The following is an 18,451-nucleotide window of genomic DNA, read 5'->3' on the forward strand; positions in this document are numbered from 1 at the left end:
CTTCTTCTCTTTTTTTTGGGGGGGGGGTATTTTTTAATATGTGCATGTGAGTTTGTGTGCACCTGGAAGTCATGGTGACCTCCGGTAACTGATCCCTACTGGGGGCCTGGAGGATATTCAGCAAGGTGGCTGAGTAAGGCCTGTCCCCACCTCATGGCTGCTTTTATTTCAAGGAGGTCTCCCATCCAAGTTGAAAAGTCCTGAGACTTACTAGTGATTTCAGCTCTCATACTTTATTTCCAGTGAAGAACAAGACAAATTTACCCGGCTTGCAGGCCGGTTTATATGTGCAACAATCCCACACCCAAAACTCACACACATTACACTAGTGATAGGCTATTTACAGTGGCCGAGAGTTCCATGGGCTCTCGACCGGGAGCCTAGCCCTTTGATTGGCGTGGGCTAGGATACGCTTCAGCCATTGTCTCTGCGAGTGAAGCTTGGGTGCTTTGCATGACCACGTGGAGTGCTTGTCTCGCACGTGGTCGGAGATGGATACATTACACAAGCAGGGGTCATTTCCTGCAGGAGCGCACAGGAGCGGAGCTCCGGCAGTAAGGAGCCCAGGGGGCGGGCACATGCAACAAGCCCCACCCCCTGTTCCCAGCAGCCCTCAGTCGGGCCACGAGGAGCAAGAAGCAGCCAGGTAAGTTGCAGAGCCCTCACCCCACCCCGGCCCACCTTCAGATAGATGCTCTCCCTCCTCTGTGAGGGCAAATCTGCACATTCTCCCCCCCCCAATAGCTAGCAATCCAAAAGAATCCAGTGGAGCTGGAGCGGTGGGTGTTGCCTTCTGACACACTTCCGGTGATGTCAGGGGGTGTGGCACATGCAAATAAGTTATGCTAATGAGCTCCTGCACCTCTTTTTCTACGAAATGACCCCTGTACAAGTATTTGCCAGAGTTGACCCTGCTTAGCTTTTGAGATCTGACAAGATTGGGCTTGCCTGGGTTATCCAGGTCAGGGCTTGCAAATCTTGGATTCTTGTATATATAGAAAAATGTTCTTATGTCTGGCAATGCTGATTAAGGCAGCAGTCTCCAATAGGTAGCTTACCAGCTTCTGCAGAGTAGCTCATGCACCCCCTAGATGACCCAAGAAAAGACTGTGGAAAGAGCTGCTCTAGCCTTTTTAAAGCTTCTTTTATTTCACGGGATTTTTCTCTGTGCTTTTTAGCTGGTAGCTTCATTGTCTGAAGCTCTTCCCAGTCTGCGCTCTGTTTCTCATAACACAGCCGGGGTAGCCTGCGATTTCCCATCATTCAGAAGTTATCTCTCGTTAACTAAAAGGTTGCTGACTTAAAGGTTGCTGATTTAAAATGTTTAGGGCTGGAACTGCAGATAGTGGGAAAAGTCCACATCATTTGGGATGGGGGTGAGGGAGGAGGAAGGCCTTTGAATGTAATAAAAGAAGTTGCAGCCCATCTACATAGCAGGTGGTGGGAGGATTGGGGATCTTGCACAATGTCTCCATCGCTCCCTCATGCCTTGTTGCAGCTGACACACCGTTCATCTTCTTTAATGGTCTGTGTAAAGTTGATTCCAACTTAAACTTGAGGGAGTGAGCTACAGTCGGGAACTGGGAGAAGCACCACACCAGCCAACATGGTTTGTACTACCTGGGGCAATGGCAACGACCCTCTAGAGACACAGTTGCAGCTGGCTACTCCGTTAAAATCTGCTAAGAACTGGCTATGCCTATATCTGATTAAAATCTTTCCAGAAGGTTGTATTGAAAATTGTATTTAATTTGTTCTCCTTGCTTCTTTAGGAGATCACGCCTCTTTTCCTTTAAAAAAAAGTTGTGAACGCCAGCAAGGCCCAGCCCCCTCCCCACCCCCATCTTCAAAATTCACACTGCATCTGTTCTTGGGAGGCTCTGGGCTCCCCCCCCCCTTTTCAGTACTGGAGCATCTCTCCTGTTTTTCTATATGTGTCAAGTATGGAAGATGGCTATGAGTGTTCCATTCCAGTAAAAACATAACCCTCCCTGTTTCCTGGGGAAAGGATAGTCTATCGTTGGCAGTGGATTGGCACTAATGTGAGTTTAGCATTAAGAGAAAAGTGTGTTTGCTAAAATGTGTCTGGAAAGTCCTCTCCACTATCACTCTGTAGTGGTGTGTGGGGGAAAGGAGAGGTTAACCCCACTTAGAATATTGGCTTTCTTTTTCCTCTGATGAGCTTGCCAAGAATGTTGTTCTCCACCCACCCACCTCAGTTTACAAGCTCTTTCATCAGAGGAGTACAGTGGAAATCACTCTCCACTCTCCACCCTCCACCCACCCTTGCCGTTATCATTTCAGGAAGACAAGGATTGTAAGCCTCTTTGTTTTTCTAGAGTGCCTGACTGGAATGTTATGTGCTACGCAATAAAGTTTAGTCTACCCCCCACCCACCCCCACCCTGATCACCAGATGTCCATACTGTTCCACTCTGAGTGATTCTTCCACTAACAGAATCTATATGGTTCAGAAATGACAATTATGTTTGCAAACGCAATATTAATGACACATTCCTGGGAGCGGTCCCATTAAGTAGAAAGGCACAGGATGGCACTGTGGGTCTAGTAATAATTGGCAAACGTGTATGGGGAGCATGGGGTGCTATTGCGCTATCATTCAGTATGCCTAAAAAGCTTTGGTAGATATACGACATATCTAAAATAAGGAAAAATAACTTTTAAGAGAGGCTGCATTGTATTTTGCTATATTTCCTTCCTATCTTGGAATACTGCAAAACACATACAGGCTGCGATCACACACACTAAATAATCCACTTTCAATGCACTCTTGAATTGGATTTTGCTAGTTCACACAGTAAAATCCAGTTGGAAAGTGGATTGAAAGTGGATTATTTAGTGTGCTTGATTGCAGCCACTTAGAATCATAGAATTGGAAGGGGCCATACAGGCCATCTAGTGCAACCCCCAGCTCAATGCCGGATCAACCTAGAGCATCCCTGACAAGCAGGGGTCATTTCGTAGAAAAAGAGCTAGGGGAACTCATTAGCATAACTCATTAGCATATGCCACACCCCCTGACATCAGGGGCCCGGCGGTGGACCTGCAAGGCCAGCGGGAGTGTGAGGAAGCACCACCAAGGCCCTCCCTGGCCCCAGGCAGGCAGGGGTGGGGAGAGGCGGGGAGGAAGCAACTTACCCTCCCTCTTCTCCTGCCTCCTCCTGGCTGAATGAGGGCTGAAAGCGGGGCGGCCGGAAGCAGGGGGTGGGGCTTTGTCATGTGCCCGCCCCCCTGCACCTCACCCGGGGGAACTGCGTTCCCCCGCGTTCCCCCCCGAAATGACCTCTGCTGACAAGTGTTTGTCCAGCCGCTGCTTAAAGACTGCCAGTGAGGGGGAGCTCACCACCTCCCTAGGCAGCTGATCCCACTGTTGCACAACTATTACTGTAAAAAAGTTTTTCCTAATATCCAACTGGTACCTTCCTGCCATTAATTTAAACCCATTATTGCAAGTCCTATCCTCTGCTGCCAACAGGAACAGCTCCCTGCCCTCCTCTGACAGCCCTTCAAATACTTAAAGAGAGCAATCAATCATGTCCCCCCTCAACCTCCTCTTCTCCAGACTAAACATTCCCAAGTCCCTCAGCCTTTCCTCATAGGGCTTGGTCTCCAGGCCCCACCTGGAGTTTGGCAGCCTTATTTGTATGTGTTTTCATGCACTTATCAGTTATAGCTCATGTGTTCTCAACTTTGCTCAGCCTGTGACCACTTTAAGATTTCTGTAAACACCACAAAATGGCTGCCTTAGGACAAATTACTGAATGTAGGGAGGTTCCAACCCAAACATTCTCCTGTGATGGCAGGTAGCCCCAAATTATTATTCAAGTGGTTTCCAAATAGGTGCTACCTGCAGTACGGTTGCCAGCTCTGGGTTGGGAAATACCTGGAGATTTTTTGGGCGGGGGGGTGAAGCCTGGGTAGGGTTTGGGGAGTGGAGAGACCTCAGCAGGGTATAATGGTATAGAGTCCACCTGCCAAAGCAGCCATTTTCTCCAGGGGAACTGATCTTGATCTTTTGGTTATCATATCGCCTCTCAGTTGTCTCCTCTCCAGGCTAAACATACCCAGCTCCTTCAACCTTTCCTCATTAGGACTTGGTCTCTAGACCACTCACCATCTTCATTGCTCTCCTCTAGACACATTCCATTCGATCTATATCCTTCTTAAATTGTGGTGCCCAAAACTGAACACTACTCTAGGTGAGGTCTAACCAGAGCAGAGTAAAATGGTACCATCACATCTTGTGATCTGGACACGATACTTCTGTTGATACAGCCCAAAATTGCATTTGCCTTTTTAGCTACCACATCACACTGCTGACTCATGTTCAGTGTATGGTCTACTAAGTCCCCTAGATTCTTTTCGCACATACTACTGCCAAGACAAGTCTACCCCAACCTATAATTATGCATCTGCTTTTTCCTACCTAAATGCAGAACTTTACATTTATCCCCATTGAAATTCATTAAATTTCTTTTAGCCCAGTTTTCCAGCCTGTCAAGATCATCCTATCTCCTGACTCTGTCTTCTACCGTATTTGCTACCCCTCTGTACCTTTAAGAAAGGAGATCCCAGTGGCCATTGTTGAGGTTGCTAGGATCCACAATATTATTTCCTGCCTTCAAGCCTTGTTTTTTGTCAGTAAAAGGCAGGTGGAGGGGGCAAGGGACTGTTTAGCCTTTGTGGGAGACTCAGCAGAGCCAGGCCTTTCAGCAACTAGTGGGTGACTTGCATGACTCACCCAGGTTTGGCTGCTTACTACTGGTCAGCAGCAGCCACACCAAAAAGCCAGTGTGGTGTAGTGGTTAGTTTCAGACTAGGGCGACCTATGTTCAAATCCCACTCTGCCATGGAAGCTTGCTTCGTGACACTGGGCCACTCACTGTCTCTTCCTCACAGGGTTGATGTGAGGATAAAATGGAGGAGGGGAAAATGATATAAACAGCTTTGGGGGCCCTTTTGGAGAAAGGTGGGGCATAAATGAAGCAAATAATTAGCTGAAGATGTGAGCAGATAAAAGTCAGATAGGTTGATTGGTAGGTGGTTGGAAGGGAGGAAGGGAGGAAGGGAGGGAAAGAAGCATGGAAAGATGAGGATATGGGGGTTGCTAGGAGGAGGGAAAGAGGAAATATTGGGAATGGGATATAGGTAAAAGTGAGGTCCCCACTGCACAATTTGACCAGACTTTTCTTGGGAAGAGGCTTGCAGAGGGAGGTAAGGAGGGAAAGCTGAATACAGAGGGACAGGGCTGCTAGTGGGAATTCCCTGCAAGAAGGAATGCCCCATTTTATCCTGGAGAGGACTAGTGTGTACATGCTTTCTTTACTTTATTCATGCTTTCTTTACTTTATTATAAGCCATACACCAAGAAAATATTTAAGGGTTAAACACAGCAGCAAAGAAAAAGTTTACCCCATCAACTGTCCATGTTTTACAAAAGCCACTCAGAAATAATATTAATTTATGGGTATCAGAAGTGGTTGACTATTTTAACAACCATTTTGCAAGAAATAGCTCCCTGGCAACAGTATGTTTGGAACAGTAAAAGAAAGCAGTACATGCTTTCTTTGAAGCAAGTTCCCCGCTCCTTCAGTTCTTTTCTGTGGTCCAATTTGTTGACTATTGCATGTGACAATAGCATTGGCAAGTGACACAATCTCCCTGCTTCTCATGTGTGCCTAGTTTTGTGAACTTAAAAAAAAGTTGTTAGAGACTGCTCTCAGTATCTTGCACTAGTCTGAAGCTACTATTAGCCATATAGTGTGTGTGTGGGGGGGAGAAATAGCCCTCCTTTGAAGTGCTTGATGGAAAACCACACAGGGGAGTGAGGGGCATCTCTGTCAGCAGATACTCAGCAAGTGCATGTATGTCCAAAGCTCTTGGAAGCCAAGTTGGAGGCTTGGCCCTTGAAGAGCGGGCATATATATGAAGGGAGATTGCTGTTGGGTACAGTGGAGGGAGTATGCATTATGATTGCAGTCATGTGCTGTTGGGATGGGCAGATGTTTACTAGAATACTGTACAACCAAGGATGGCATCTTATGATTATGATCTGACATTTTTTAGGGAGCTGGGTTACAAAAAAATCCATCTTGCAAGACTGGATTAATTTTGGTAATTGAGGCCAGCTGTTCTCACAGTATAACTGAGCCAAAATGGACACTAATTTGCTGACTTGGATTAGCTGTTCCGTTTTACTGAGAAACAGAGGCTATGAAACTGGTATTTGTGTAAAAAGAATAAAAGGTAAAGGTAAAGGTTCCCTTGCTCGAAAGCCAGTCGAATCCGACTCTAGGGTTGCGGTGCTCATCTCCGTTTCAAAGCCGAAGAGCCAGCGCTGTCCGAAGACGTTTCCGTGGTCATGTGGCCAGCATGACTAAACGCCAAGGCGCACGGAACGCTGTTACCTTCCCACCGAAGTGGTACCTATTTATCTACTTGCAATTTCTTGCTTTCGAACTGCTAGGTTGGCAGAATAGGGGTTACCAATTTCTGTGCTAAAAAATTCTAGCACCTTTAGTCAGTTCAGAGGTATTTTTTTGCATGAGGCTTGAGCCATGCGGTAGTTCTGAGATTAACCTGGTTAAATTAAGAACAAAGTCCAGTGGCACCTTTAAGACTAAATTAAGCAAGGGAACACCATCTTGTGAGGCTGACACTCAAGTTGCCACTTTGGTTTCTGGAAGACACCTGTAGCCTTAACCCCATCACTGCAGCTGCACACTGGGAGAAGCTGTACCTGTTCAGTGCCTCTCATGCAATCATTAAAGACACAGTATTTTTTTAAAAATGGCAACCATTGCTGAGACTGGAAGTTAACATATTATTTGAAGTCCCAAGTACAGCGCTGCATCCACTTCACGCTCCAATTTCTAGAATACTAAGCCCTTTTTTTAGAAACACCGTAAGAACATAAGACCCCTGCTGGGTCAGACCAGTGGTCCATCCAGTCCAGCATCCTGCTTCACACAGTGCTCAGTCAGTTCCTCTGGACTGCCAACAGCAGGGGAATAGAGGCGGAGGCCTTCCCCTGAGGTTGCCTCCTGGCTCTGGGATTTGGAGGATTAGTGCCTCTGATTACGGATATATGATATTTTAAATCTCTGGCAGGTCTAGTAGAGATCACTGCAGTGCCAGCTGAGTGGAAGAGTAGTTGAAGGCAGGTCAGTTTCGGATGGCCAAGAGTTAAGCGTCCACGATCTCCAGTAGAGCTCCGAGTCCGTCTCCAGAAGCCGCAGCGTTTAATTGTTTCCTTTCGCAGAATCCCTCCCGCCCCCTCCTCTTAGTCCAAGCAAGCAGGGCTGGCTGCATAATAGAAACCAGACTCCGAAGGAAAAGGGATTTGTTCTCTCCCCCCCCCCCCCCCCTCCCAGGTTTTTGGCCAGCTGCTTTCCTAATGAGCTACGAACGGAGGCGGGAGGAATGCGTGGGATTTCTGCTGCCATCTGCCGATCAATACCCCACGCGAGGCCTCGATCTCTAAGAACGACGGATCCCCAGTGCGGATCCAGAACAGGCAGGGAATTATTAAAACAGGAGAGTATTCTCGATCTTCTCTCCTCCCCACTCTGGGACAGTGTTTGACACATGCACAGTGAGAACGCGCTGCCCTTGCGCTAGATGGCGTTCAGATAACGTTTCGTATAGTGGCTTCACTCCGGGTAGCCAATGGCTCCTTGGGGGGAAAAGTAGACAGTGTATCTGAAAGCCAAACTTTCTAGAGGGGAGTGCCCAGCCAGCGCCGACACTCACGCCTACCCTGGCTGCTCCTTTGTCGCTACCGGCGGACCACCTAGAATGTGGAAAAACCCCCCTCCCCCCCCCCCCACACTTTTAGCCCAATTCCAGTGACACGACGCGGACTGTGTTGGCAACCCACCCGTCCCAAGTTGGAATGGAAGTGACGTCTTCACTCCGTTCCTATAGGCCAGAAGCTTGGGAAAGGGGCGGTGTTGGGGCAAATTCCGCTTCCCCGGGAGCCGGTGAGTGGTTTTTCGGACATATTTCCTGGCTGAGTTTAAGCCATTGTTCCCACGTCCGCTTCCCCCTCCCCGTCTTCCTCCTCCTCTCAGAAGCTTGGGAAAGGGGCGGTGTTGGGGCAAATTCCGCTTCCCCGGGAGCCGGTGAGTGGTTTTTCGGACATATTTCCTGGCTGAGTTTAAGCCATTGTTCCCATATCCGCTTCCCCCTCCCCGTCTTCCACCTCTTCTTGGGAACCCCCAGGCGAGAAAGGGGGAAGACCTGTGGGTTGTCCCAAATAGGCTGAAGCTGTTGCCAGAGTTTCGTTGTGCAAATGTCCATTTAGTTTGCCGAAGGCACATTTAAGAGGTATTTAAACATAAAATGCTAACCACCGTGTTTTAAAAAATAACAAAAAAACCCAGATCACTTTAAAATCAAAATGCAGACTCTGCACAAGAACCAATGCAAAAACAGGGTCTATGTAACAACCAAATACAAGAAGAGTTTTTTTGGAGGGTGACCTTAGGGAGAAATAACTGAGTGTAAAGAAAGGGCTTTACCTTATACTGAAACATTAAGTTCTAGTGCACTGGCACTTTTAAGACCAACCAAAGTTTTATTCAAGGTATAAGCTTTTTGTGCAAACACACTTCTTCATGAAATTCACTGCAGCAGGAAGAGGTGGCAGGCAGCTACACACATAGACAGCTTCAGGAGGGGATTGGATAAACATATGGACCAGAGGTCCTTCAGTAGCCATTAGCCACAAGGTATGGATGGCACACTATATGTGGGGCAGTGATGCTCTGTATTCTTGATACTTGGGGAGGCAACAGTGGGAGGGCTTCTGGAGTTCTGGCCCTGCTGCTGGACCTCCTGATGACACCTGGGTTTTGGCCACTGGGTGACAGAGTGGTGGACTGGATGGGCTATTGGCCTCATCCAGCATGGCTTCTCTTATGTTCTTATGAGCTGGGCCTCCAAAGAAAGTACAGCTGATGGGCAGGTTAATATGGGAGCGGATGGTCCTTTGAATACTCTGGTCCCAAAGCCATTTTTTGAATCTGAGCCTGGAAGCAAGTTGGCAGCCAGTGTGGTTCTTTTAAAACTGACAAGGGTCACACCTTATAGTTTTGGCTAATCAGCTATGTGGCTGTTGTATTTTTGTACCTGCTGTAGCTTCTGAACTGTCTTCAAAGGTTACATTGCAGTAATCTAACCTAGATGCCATCAGAGCATGAACAACTCTGGCCAAATCTTGCCTCTCAGGGAAAGGCTGCAGGTAGTGAGTTGACTAAAGGCCCCATGGACAAGGCTGGGAGGGGGGTTTCATCTGTAGATCCAAATATACAAGTACCCCAACTGCAATTGTTTATTCATCTTGATGGCCAAAGCCAACTTTGTAACCCCGCCTTGCTTTTCTTTATGTAGGTGTATTCATGGGCCACTTTCTCTGTTTTAGTGGTATTATCAATGGAGTTTGTCCCCCCCCCCCCGTTTCATAGACTGCCAGTGATGCAAATCCAGTTCTCAGAATGATGGATAGTCAGCAATTGTTAATTATTAACAATAGTATGGGAAATGAGTCAGATGATTTCATTTGAGTTGGTCTTGTGATTGTGAGTTCTAACAGACGGGATTAAGCGCTTGAGTAGTCTGCAAAAGGGGAGGAGAATTTTAAAGAATGGATTAAATGAGGTGAGAAAAAAGTGGTTTGTTAATGATATAAATTATCTGGATAAATTAACAATGGAAACAATTGGATTTGGTGCCTACTAAATTATCAGAAATCATCATATTTCTGATTGGAGTTCCCACTAGTCAGATAATAGGATTTCAACATGCCTTTCTGTCTCTCTTTGTTGCTTGCTCCAACACATCTGTTGCTCTCTGTTTGCTGTTGAACTCTGTGCAAACAAATGACAAATGTCCACAGATAACTTGTAAAAAAAATGATGTGTGACCTTGTAGATTTTGCTAAAATTGCAAATTCAGTTGGATCTCAAACTTGGAGGGGGGGGTGTTGACTGCATAATGTGCAGAACGATGGACTCCCATATATGGTTTCACAATGTCAGATTTTTTTTTCATTTGTACCCTACCTTCCTCCCCAGTGGGCAGCCACAGACAGAGTGGCTTACATCGTTTCCCTCTCCTCCATTTTATCCTCAGCAGCAACACTGTTAGGGAGGGCAGGCTGTGTGAGAATGTGTGACTGGTCCAAGGTCACCCAGAAAGCTTCCATGGCAGCCTCCTAGGTCCCAGTTGGACACTTGAGCTACTATGCCACACTGGCTTCAGTTGTGGTCAAGGCACCTCTAGTAAGCCTTTGCTCTGACTTATGCTGTTGAGTTTTAACTTTTGCATGCTCTTGACTTGAAGTTCATGGGAGGAAAGGCATATGAAGACTCCAGTTTGTGTCTTCTATTTGCCTGTGTTTTATCTATTGCCATGAATGCCCAGTCCAGCTGCCACTTAGTCCTTGAGCTGCCACATAGTGGTGCCATTTTTATGCCAATAACCATTGATTAATGTGAGCTTCCCAACAGCTGTGCTTTTCTTGAACCATCACGTACTCTGGTATAATTGAATTAATAGCACTTTCAGGGCCAGTCGTGTAGAGGCAGCATCACCTGCTTAAAAAGTAAAGGTAAAGGTTCCCTTGCTCGAAAGCCAGTCACCTTCTTAGATAGCCTTGAGTTGCAAGGCTAACCTGGGTGGCAAATAAGGCCTTGGGCGGGGCAGAGCAATAGTGGCGTGCTCCTGGAGAAAGGCTGTAGTTCAGTGGTAGAGCATCTGCTTGGCATTACAACAGATCTCTGTTTCAATGCCCATCACCTCCACTAAAAAACAAAAAACCCAGGTAAGTAGATGATGTCAGCTGCTGCCAGTCTGAGAAGACAATACTGATCTTGAGAAGACAATACTGAGAAGACAATACTGATCTTTTCCAGGTTGATCCTGCTGGTATGACTATGAGGTATGTGGGAACCAGTTTACATCTCACTTTGGCTCACTAAGTGGCCTTTGGCCAGCCACTGTTCTGTGGGGCTAATGACACTGGCCTACCCTACAGGGCTATTGTGAGGATTACTGAAATGATGGATGTGATCCCAGTATTGTGGCAGTTAGATCCCTGTTGCTTTGACTGCATGCTCATTTGAGCCTTTTTCCATTTTTCATACAGGACATCAGTCTAAGGTCATTCAGAGAGGTCTTATTCTTTTGGATACAAACTTCAGAGCCAGTACAGCATGACATGCCTGTGATCTGTCAGAAGAAAAAACAAACCTTGTTCTGAAGAAAGTGCAAAAGCAAAGGGACTTGGAATGTTACTGTTCATCCTGGGTATGGAGAGGCCCATTGTCAAGTCCAGCACGGTCACTGAAACAGCTACGATCAAAGGCTAGTGTCAATATCGTCTTCTTGACATCCTTGCAGAATTCAGCAAGTTGCTGTTTGCTGCTTGCTTTAACACAGGAAGAATATGAAAATAGAGGGGGAGGAGTAAAGGAGTAAGCAAGAATTTGCCATCTCCTCTGTCACAGCTTCCTCATCTGAGAGATGAGTTAAGGAGGGGAACTGCTGAGTTATTCTCTTTTTCTTTCCCCTTTCTTCACTTCCATGTAATAAAAGGTTATGAATATGGCATGTTTAACAGTTTGGGCGTGCTTGTGGAATATGTTCACAATGGCTTGGGTCCATGGAATAGCTAGAGGGGCCCCCTTGCTTGAGGATCTCCCGTTCCTCACCGTCTGGAATGCTCCGAGTCAAGAATGCCAAGAGAAATACAATGTGTCTCTTAACTTAGAGATTTTTGATGTGGTTGTAAACCAGAATGAATCATTCGTGGGCAAGGAAATGACCCTTTTCTACAGCAACAGGTTAGGATATTATCCGTATTATACCAAGAATGGAACTGCAGTCTATGGGGGTGTTCCACAGAATGCCAGTCTAGAAGATCATCTCTGGAAGGCTCAGCAAGACATTAAAAAAACTATCTTAGATACCAGCTTCAAAGGCCTGGCAGTAATTGACTGGGAAAGTTGGCGTCCCTTGTGGGATCGGAACTGGGGCTCCATGGAAATCTATAAGAATAAGTCTATGGATCTGGTGAAGGGGCAGCACCCCGACTGGCCCCCTGACAAGGTAGTGAAGAAAGCCCAGCTGGAATTTGAGCAAAGTAGCCAGGCGTTCATGGAACAGACTTTGGTACTTGGCAAAACTTTGAGGCCTGGGGGTTTCTGGGGATTCTATGGCTTCCCCAACTGCTATAACTATGAAAACAAACAGGACAATTACACGGGGGAATGTCCAGAGATTGAGAAGCAGAGAAATAAAGAACTGCAGTGGCTTTGGAACCAGAGTCGGGCTCTCTATCCAAGCATTTATCTCCCCAAGGAGATTAGACTTCTCAACAAAAGTCTGGAGTTTGTCCGTCATCGAGTCCAGGAAGCATTCAGGATGGTGGATCGGACAAGGAATGGCAGCATTCCAGTGTTACCTTATGCTTCCATTATATATGAGCATACTCAGATGGATTTCCTGTCACAGGTAAACTCCTATTCTCTGTGTTCCAATGTAGTGTATGAGAGGTTACTCACCAACTAACATTTAACCCCAAAAACATTACATGGAAGTATTTCTCATGGATTTCAGTGGAACATACTTCTATTCTGTATGCCGTCAACCTTAAGAATTTGTTATTTATTTTCTAAATAAGTGGTAGATACGGCAAATATTTTCCAGTTTTTTTCTGAAAATGATTCTTCCCTAGTATATTAATTTAAGTAGCATTTCTCAAGGTTAAAATTGTCAAAAGATACTGATTTTTTTAACCCATGTGTTCTGATTTTTTATTAAGCCTTTCATTGTAGAGATGCACCTTTCCCCTTTTCTTTTTAATGAAAAAGGCTAGAAACTTACTTTGTTTTAAAAACATGAAAGCTGGGAATTCAGAGGACCCTGGTACATGAATCTAATATCATTATATCGATATAATGTTGTAATAGCAGGGCTATTTTTGGGCAGGAACGCACAGGAACGGAGTTCCGGCTGGCTCCCAAGTTGGCCACACCCAGCAGGAACACTATTAGCATAATAGGCCACACCCAGCAGCAGAAACTCATTAGGATTGGCTACATTAGGGGTGTGTGGCCTAACATGCAAAGGAGTTCCTGCTCCAAAAAAAGCCCTGGGTTTTGACGACAAACAAGGTAAACAGAATAAGAAGCAAAAGGTCGGTGTGGCTGGATGACCACACTTCTGGTAACATGGGGTGTGGCCTAATATGCTAATGAGCTGTGATGTCAAGGGTGTTGCCTAATATGCTAATGAGTCCCTGCTGTTGGGTATGGCCTATTATGCTAATGAGTTCCTGCTGGGCTTTTTCTACAAAAAAAGCCCTGTGTAATGGTAGTGGTAAATAAAAGCCTCAGTGGCTTAGGACAGGAGGGAGGGGGCAGGGAAACTGTGGGGATATCTGCCATGTGGACGTTCTCTTGCCGCTGTGCTGTGCTGCGCAACAGAGATACAACACAAGCCTGTCCCTGTGTAGAAACCATCTGAAAGGAGAACAGGGGACTGACATCACCACAGTGGAGCGCCTGTTCCATTCACAGGCAGTGGCGTGGAAGGAAGGGAAAGTAAAGAATGGGAGCAAAAGTGTGTGCGTGTGTGTGCGTGGTGAGGGGAGATTAGAATGAGTGAGAGGGGAAAAAAGAAAGTGGTTTGAGCAAGGAGAGTTGTTGCTTACTTTAAATATAAGGACTTAGTGGCTCTAAGCAGTTAAAGAAAATTATAAGGGAACCATGATGAGATTTTCAAGGAAGGCGGTGGCATCCTAGTGAGAAGGGGTCATTACTGTAGGGCTGACTTTCCCAGCTGGAGGAGGAGGAGAAGGAGGAGGAGGAGGAAGACGAGCAGAAGGATGTGTAGCAGTCGGTATTGTGTAGTGGTTAGGATGGACCTAGGAGACCCCGGTTTGAATCCCCCACTCTGGGGGCAGTCACACACTCTGAGCCTAACCTATCACACAGGTTTGTTATGAGGATAAAACAGAGAAAGAAAGAGGGGAACAAAAACCTAACCCCCTCAAAAAAGGGGGGGGGATTAAGAATTTGAAAGGTTAAACAAATACAAATTGGGGGCCCAATGTTAAAATCAGTAAATACACAACATAAATATTACAAATTATCAAAAATACATGTATTTATTACAAATTAATTTTAAAACAATTATAGGCCCAAATATAGCCTCAATAAGAATTACAAATCATACAATATACACAATTGGGACCTTATACAACCAACGTAAGGTGCTTAGGGGAAAAATCAGGGTATAAATGAAGTAAATAAATACAGTCAAAAGAAGGGGTTGGATCCAGCAATCTGACAGCAGAAGGTGCTGTCTATTACTAATCTTCTCTGCTTTCCTTTTCTCTCACCAGCAATTTGCATTCCAACCCTGATAACGTTGATTCTCAAGATTGTGGGACTCATGTGGAATAATAGCCATACTGTAAGAGCATTTTCATCAGCAGAGCGAGCTGTTGACAGATCTCTGCTGAGAGAAGAGGGAGGGGAAAATGATTTTGCCCCCTTCCTCCTTTTTAGTGCAACCCACCTACCGATGTGGCTATTACTCCATGCTGGTCCTATGACCCCATGAATCAACTTTCCCAGGGGAGGGGAAGATTCACAGTCCTTGCATGAGCAGATCATTGGGTCCAACCCTAAAATCAGGGCTATTTTTGGGCAGGAACGCACAGGAACGGAGTTCCGGCTGGCTCTTGAGTTGGCCACGCCCAGCAGGAACTCATTAGCATAATAAGCCACACCCACTGAGTGTGGTTCCAAAACGTTGGCTACCTGGAAGAAAGGGACAAATTATGACAATAATGGAAAGACCTCCTGATGCACCTGGTATTTATGGCCACTGTGTGATACAAAGCGTTGGACTGGATGGGCCTTTGGCCTGATCCAACATTGGCATCTCTTATGTTCTTATGTTATGTAAAGACGTTTCGAAGGAAATGGTAGACACTCTGACTAATGAGTACATGGTTAAGAGTCAGTAAAAGAAATGAAGCCCATTAAAAGGCAAGAATGTAATCTAATTTCACTTAGACCTGCATGGAAGAGGCTTCCATACAAATGGTGGGAGCAAAAAGCTTTAACAGGCATTTTTAAAATTCAGCTTGTAATGGAGTATCTTGGCCACAGTAATGACTCTCAAAGGGCTGCTGTCTGTGCCCATTAGTGGTAGTATTGTCTAACAGTGCATTGGTTTCAGTGGGTTTAAAATTGTTTAGGACCAAAATGTATGTATTCCAGACATTGAACAGAAAATTGTGATTTCCTTCCTTCCTTCCTTCCTTCCACCATTATTATCACCATCACCCTACCTTCTGCTCATGCTATAGGAGGACTTGGTCCACACTATTGGAGAGAGTGCTTCCCAAGGTGCTGCTGGGGTCATCTTGTGGGGGAGTGAAAATTACAGCTGCTCACAGGTAAATGATACAGAAGATCAGGGTTGTGAAGATCCACAGGCTACAATCCTAAGCAGACTTACCGTACTACAGAGTAAGTTCCATTGGTGTCAACGGGACTTAAAGATCAGGGTTGTGAAGATCCACAGGCTGCAATCCTAAGCAGACTTACTACGGAGTGAGTCCCATTGGTGTCGACGGGACTTACGTCTGTGTACGTGCTTAACGATTGCACTACAGTCTGCTGTATTTGGAAGCTGACATCTGCAACAGTGTGAGTACACCTGAATCCAGAACAATTGTTTAGAAATTTGAATGATAGCTAGAAACACAGCAGAGCAGGCCTAGATTTTGCTCATTGATTGGCTGTAGGCTTCTTGTATTGCCCAAGTCAAATGTTTCATATCTCCATCTGTTCATCAGTAATCAACCCTGTGGATGAGTATGGACCTGAATAAATATAGTAAATATTATAAAGTGTTCCATTGTGGAACTACTGTTGGTTTCAACCAAAAGACCTTTCAAAACCATAGAGGTGCTTGTAGGCATGAAAGGGGTGAATTATGTAGGATGGTTAACCTTTCTGGGATGCCAGTCCATTTTATAGCTTACATGGATTTATTAGCTTTGGGAAAGACAAATGTACACCTTGCCATTTACATATGGGGGATGCTACACACTTTTCTTTTATGGTCACTAAACTCAAGGACTAACACTCTGATTCTGAGTAATGATTACATGCTTACTTGCAAACTTGATAACATGAATATTATCAAGTTTCAAATGCATGTACATAACAGCATGTTGTCTCTAAAATATGATGCAGCATCCTTTTTCAGAACTGCTGAGGTTCTTGTTCTTACATATATCAGTTTCTAATTCTCATTGCCAAAAACAGTGAAACAAGATTGTTATGCCAAAACAGCAGCAGTGTAGCACCTTTCATCAGGAACACAGATGTCATGCAGTTGTGAGCAAGCAGCTGAGTTCCCCAGAACTCGTTATCAGTCTGGATGCACGGCACCCCCCCCCCACACACACACACACAAAGAGAGTGGAGGAGAAAGTGCTTAAAACCTTGACATTGTCACTGTGAAAGCTTGCTTATACCCAAGTGTATAGGTTGAGAAGAAGATCTTTTTTTAATAAACATTTTATTTAATTTTTATACAACAAAAAACCAAGTATAACTGTATAATGATGAACAAGTTCTGAAAGATTAAGTAACTATAACAGGAAACAAACATTTTCCTAACAATGTGATAATTATACGGAAGAATAATTTGTTGAAGTTTTACATTCTCTTCGAAGTTAAAGAATCCAGCCATTCCTAATAAAGTTGTAATATTGTGAATTACACTGTTGTTGAACATTTCCCAATATATATTCAGCTTGTTCTAAAACCGGTGACCATCTGGAGAAGAAAGATTGGGGGTCAAGGGATGGGTCTGAGTTGATGCAGCAGCCATGTTGTGGTTATCCTTCTGAACAATCAGGCCAGACTTGTGGTTATAACTGTGTGATCATGATTAACTGGGCCTCCAAGGCTTGCAAATAAGGGAATGGGAACAGAAATCCTGCCACTGGATGTTCTTACACAGTTCCTCCTACAAATGTCTGTTGAAGTAATATGAATTTTGCAGACTAGTGTAGCATTTCTCCTTTTCAAGCTAATTCTTTCTGAACTCTTTCAGGAAGCTTGTCTACATGTGAAGAAATACGTGGATACTCTCCTTGGTCACTACATTCTCAATGTGACCAGCAGTGCCAGGCTCTGCAGCCAGGTAGTGTGTTTCAGTCATGGACGCTGCATACGGCAGGACAGCCACCCAGAAGCCTTTCTGCACCTCAGTCCTGCCAGCTTTACTATTAAGAGGCATCCTGCAGAGCCGCGCTTCATTGTGACTGGTCACGTGCCAAAAGAGGAGCTAGTCAAGATGAAAGAAGAATTTAGGTGTCGATGTTATAGTGGCTGGGAGGGCCCGCGATGCAACAAAAAGTCATTTTGGGATCAGTGATACTCCGCTTAGAATATAAATTCCACGAGTGTTCATACATGCAGGTATTTGTGCACTTTATCTGAAAGAAAAGCACAGTCCTACAGGGCATATACTTATTTTCTCATGCGCAGCACATGTAACAAGCATGTAGAACATCAGTCTTGTCACATTAGCTGCATAGACCTTCCAGTCAACATGTGAGCATTCATGCACACTTGTGCATGCTTACTGCAGATGCACAGTTGGCTTTCTCCTGAACATTACTTTCCACTCACAAGCTATATATACAGTGAGAAGTGATAGCTTTTTAACAAAGGCAATGCAATATAAAGCAATAATATATACTTGTGTTTGTAATTACGTAATCCAGTAAATGTCACTTGCAGTTTGCATTTAGGTATGTTCTTAGCTTCCATCAAAGTTCCACAACCATCTAGTCTATGTGTGGTTTTGCTAGCTGTCTCCTAGTCTGCTGAAACTCTTATGAGATGTAAAAATGTCCTGCTCTCAGGCTTTTAAAGAAATTGGGACGTCTTGGTTTGAGTGTGTGTACCCAGATTCAACCTTGCTGTCATGGAAATACATAACAACTTTGTATGATGAAAACCTAAGTTTCTCATGAGTCTCCATCTGCCTCCCAGACTCAGGATCTGGTTGCAGGAAGGGAAGCAGGAGACAAGGCCATTGGTGCAGCAGCACATCATTCCTTTTCTAAGCCTTTACTGGCTAGTATAGCAAATGCAACACCACTAGTCAGAAAATGCCTGCCTTCACACCACTTCCATCTCCCAGTTCCAGACCTATCCTTTACTGAAAGCAGTGTATCTCAAAGCCTACACAGTTTGTATCTGTCAGGGATTATTTCACATAAATACCTCTACAGACTGATGCACACATACACTTCCCCACCAAGACATAGCTGTGATACCAGCACAGGGAAGGGCTCTTGGAATGTCTTCTCCTATTAGTGTAGATTT

At 45.1% G+C, this 18,451-nt stretch overlaps 1 protein-coding gene across 1 annotated transcript; it reads left to right on the forward strand.

Moving 5' to 3' along the window:
• The first annotated feature begins 11,672 nt into the window (after positions 1-11,672).
• HYAL1 (hyaluronoglucosaminidase 1) lies at positions 11,673-17,513 on the forward strand. The gene is made up of 3 exons (XM_015417853.1): positions 11,673-12,536; positions 15,406-15,495; positions 17,169-17,513. The coding sequence occupies exons 1-3, from the start codon at positions 11,673-11,675 to the stop codon at positions 17,490-17,492; spliced, it is 1,278 nt and encodes a 425-aa protein (XP_015273339.1). The 3' UTR covers positions 17,493-17,513.
• Positions 17,514-18,451: the final 938 nt, after the last annotated feature.

This window comes from Gekko japonicus, unplaced genomic scaffold, assembly GCF_001447785.1.
Source record: "Gekko japonicus isolate JY-2015 unplaced genomic scaffold, Gekko_japonicus_V1.1 scaffold314, whole genome shotgun sequence".
NCBI classification, from domain to species: Eukaryota; Metazoa; Chordata; class Lepidosauria; order Squamata; family Gekkonidae; genus Gekko; species Gekko japonicus.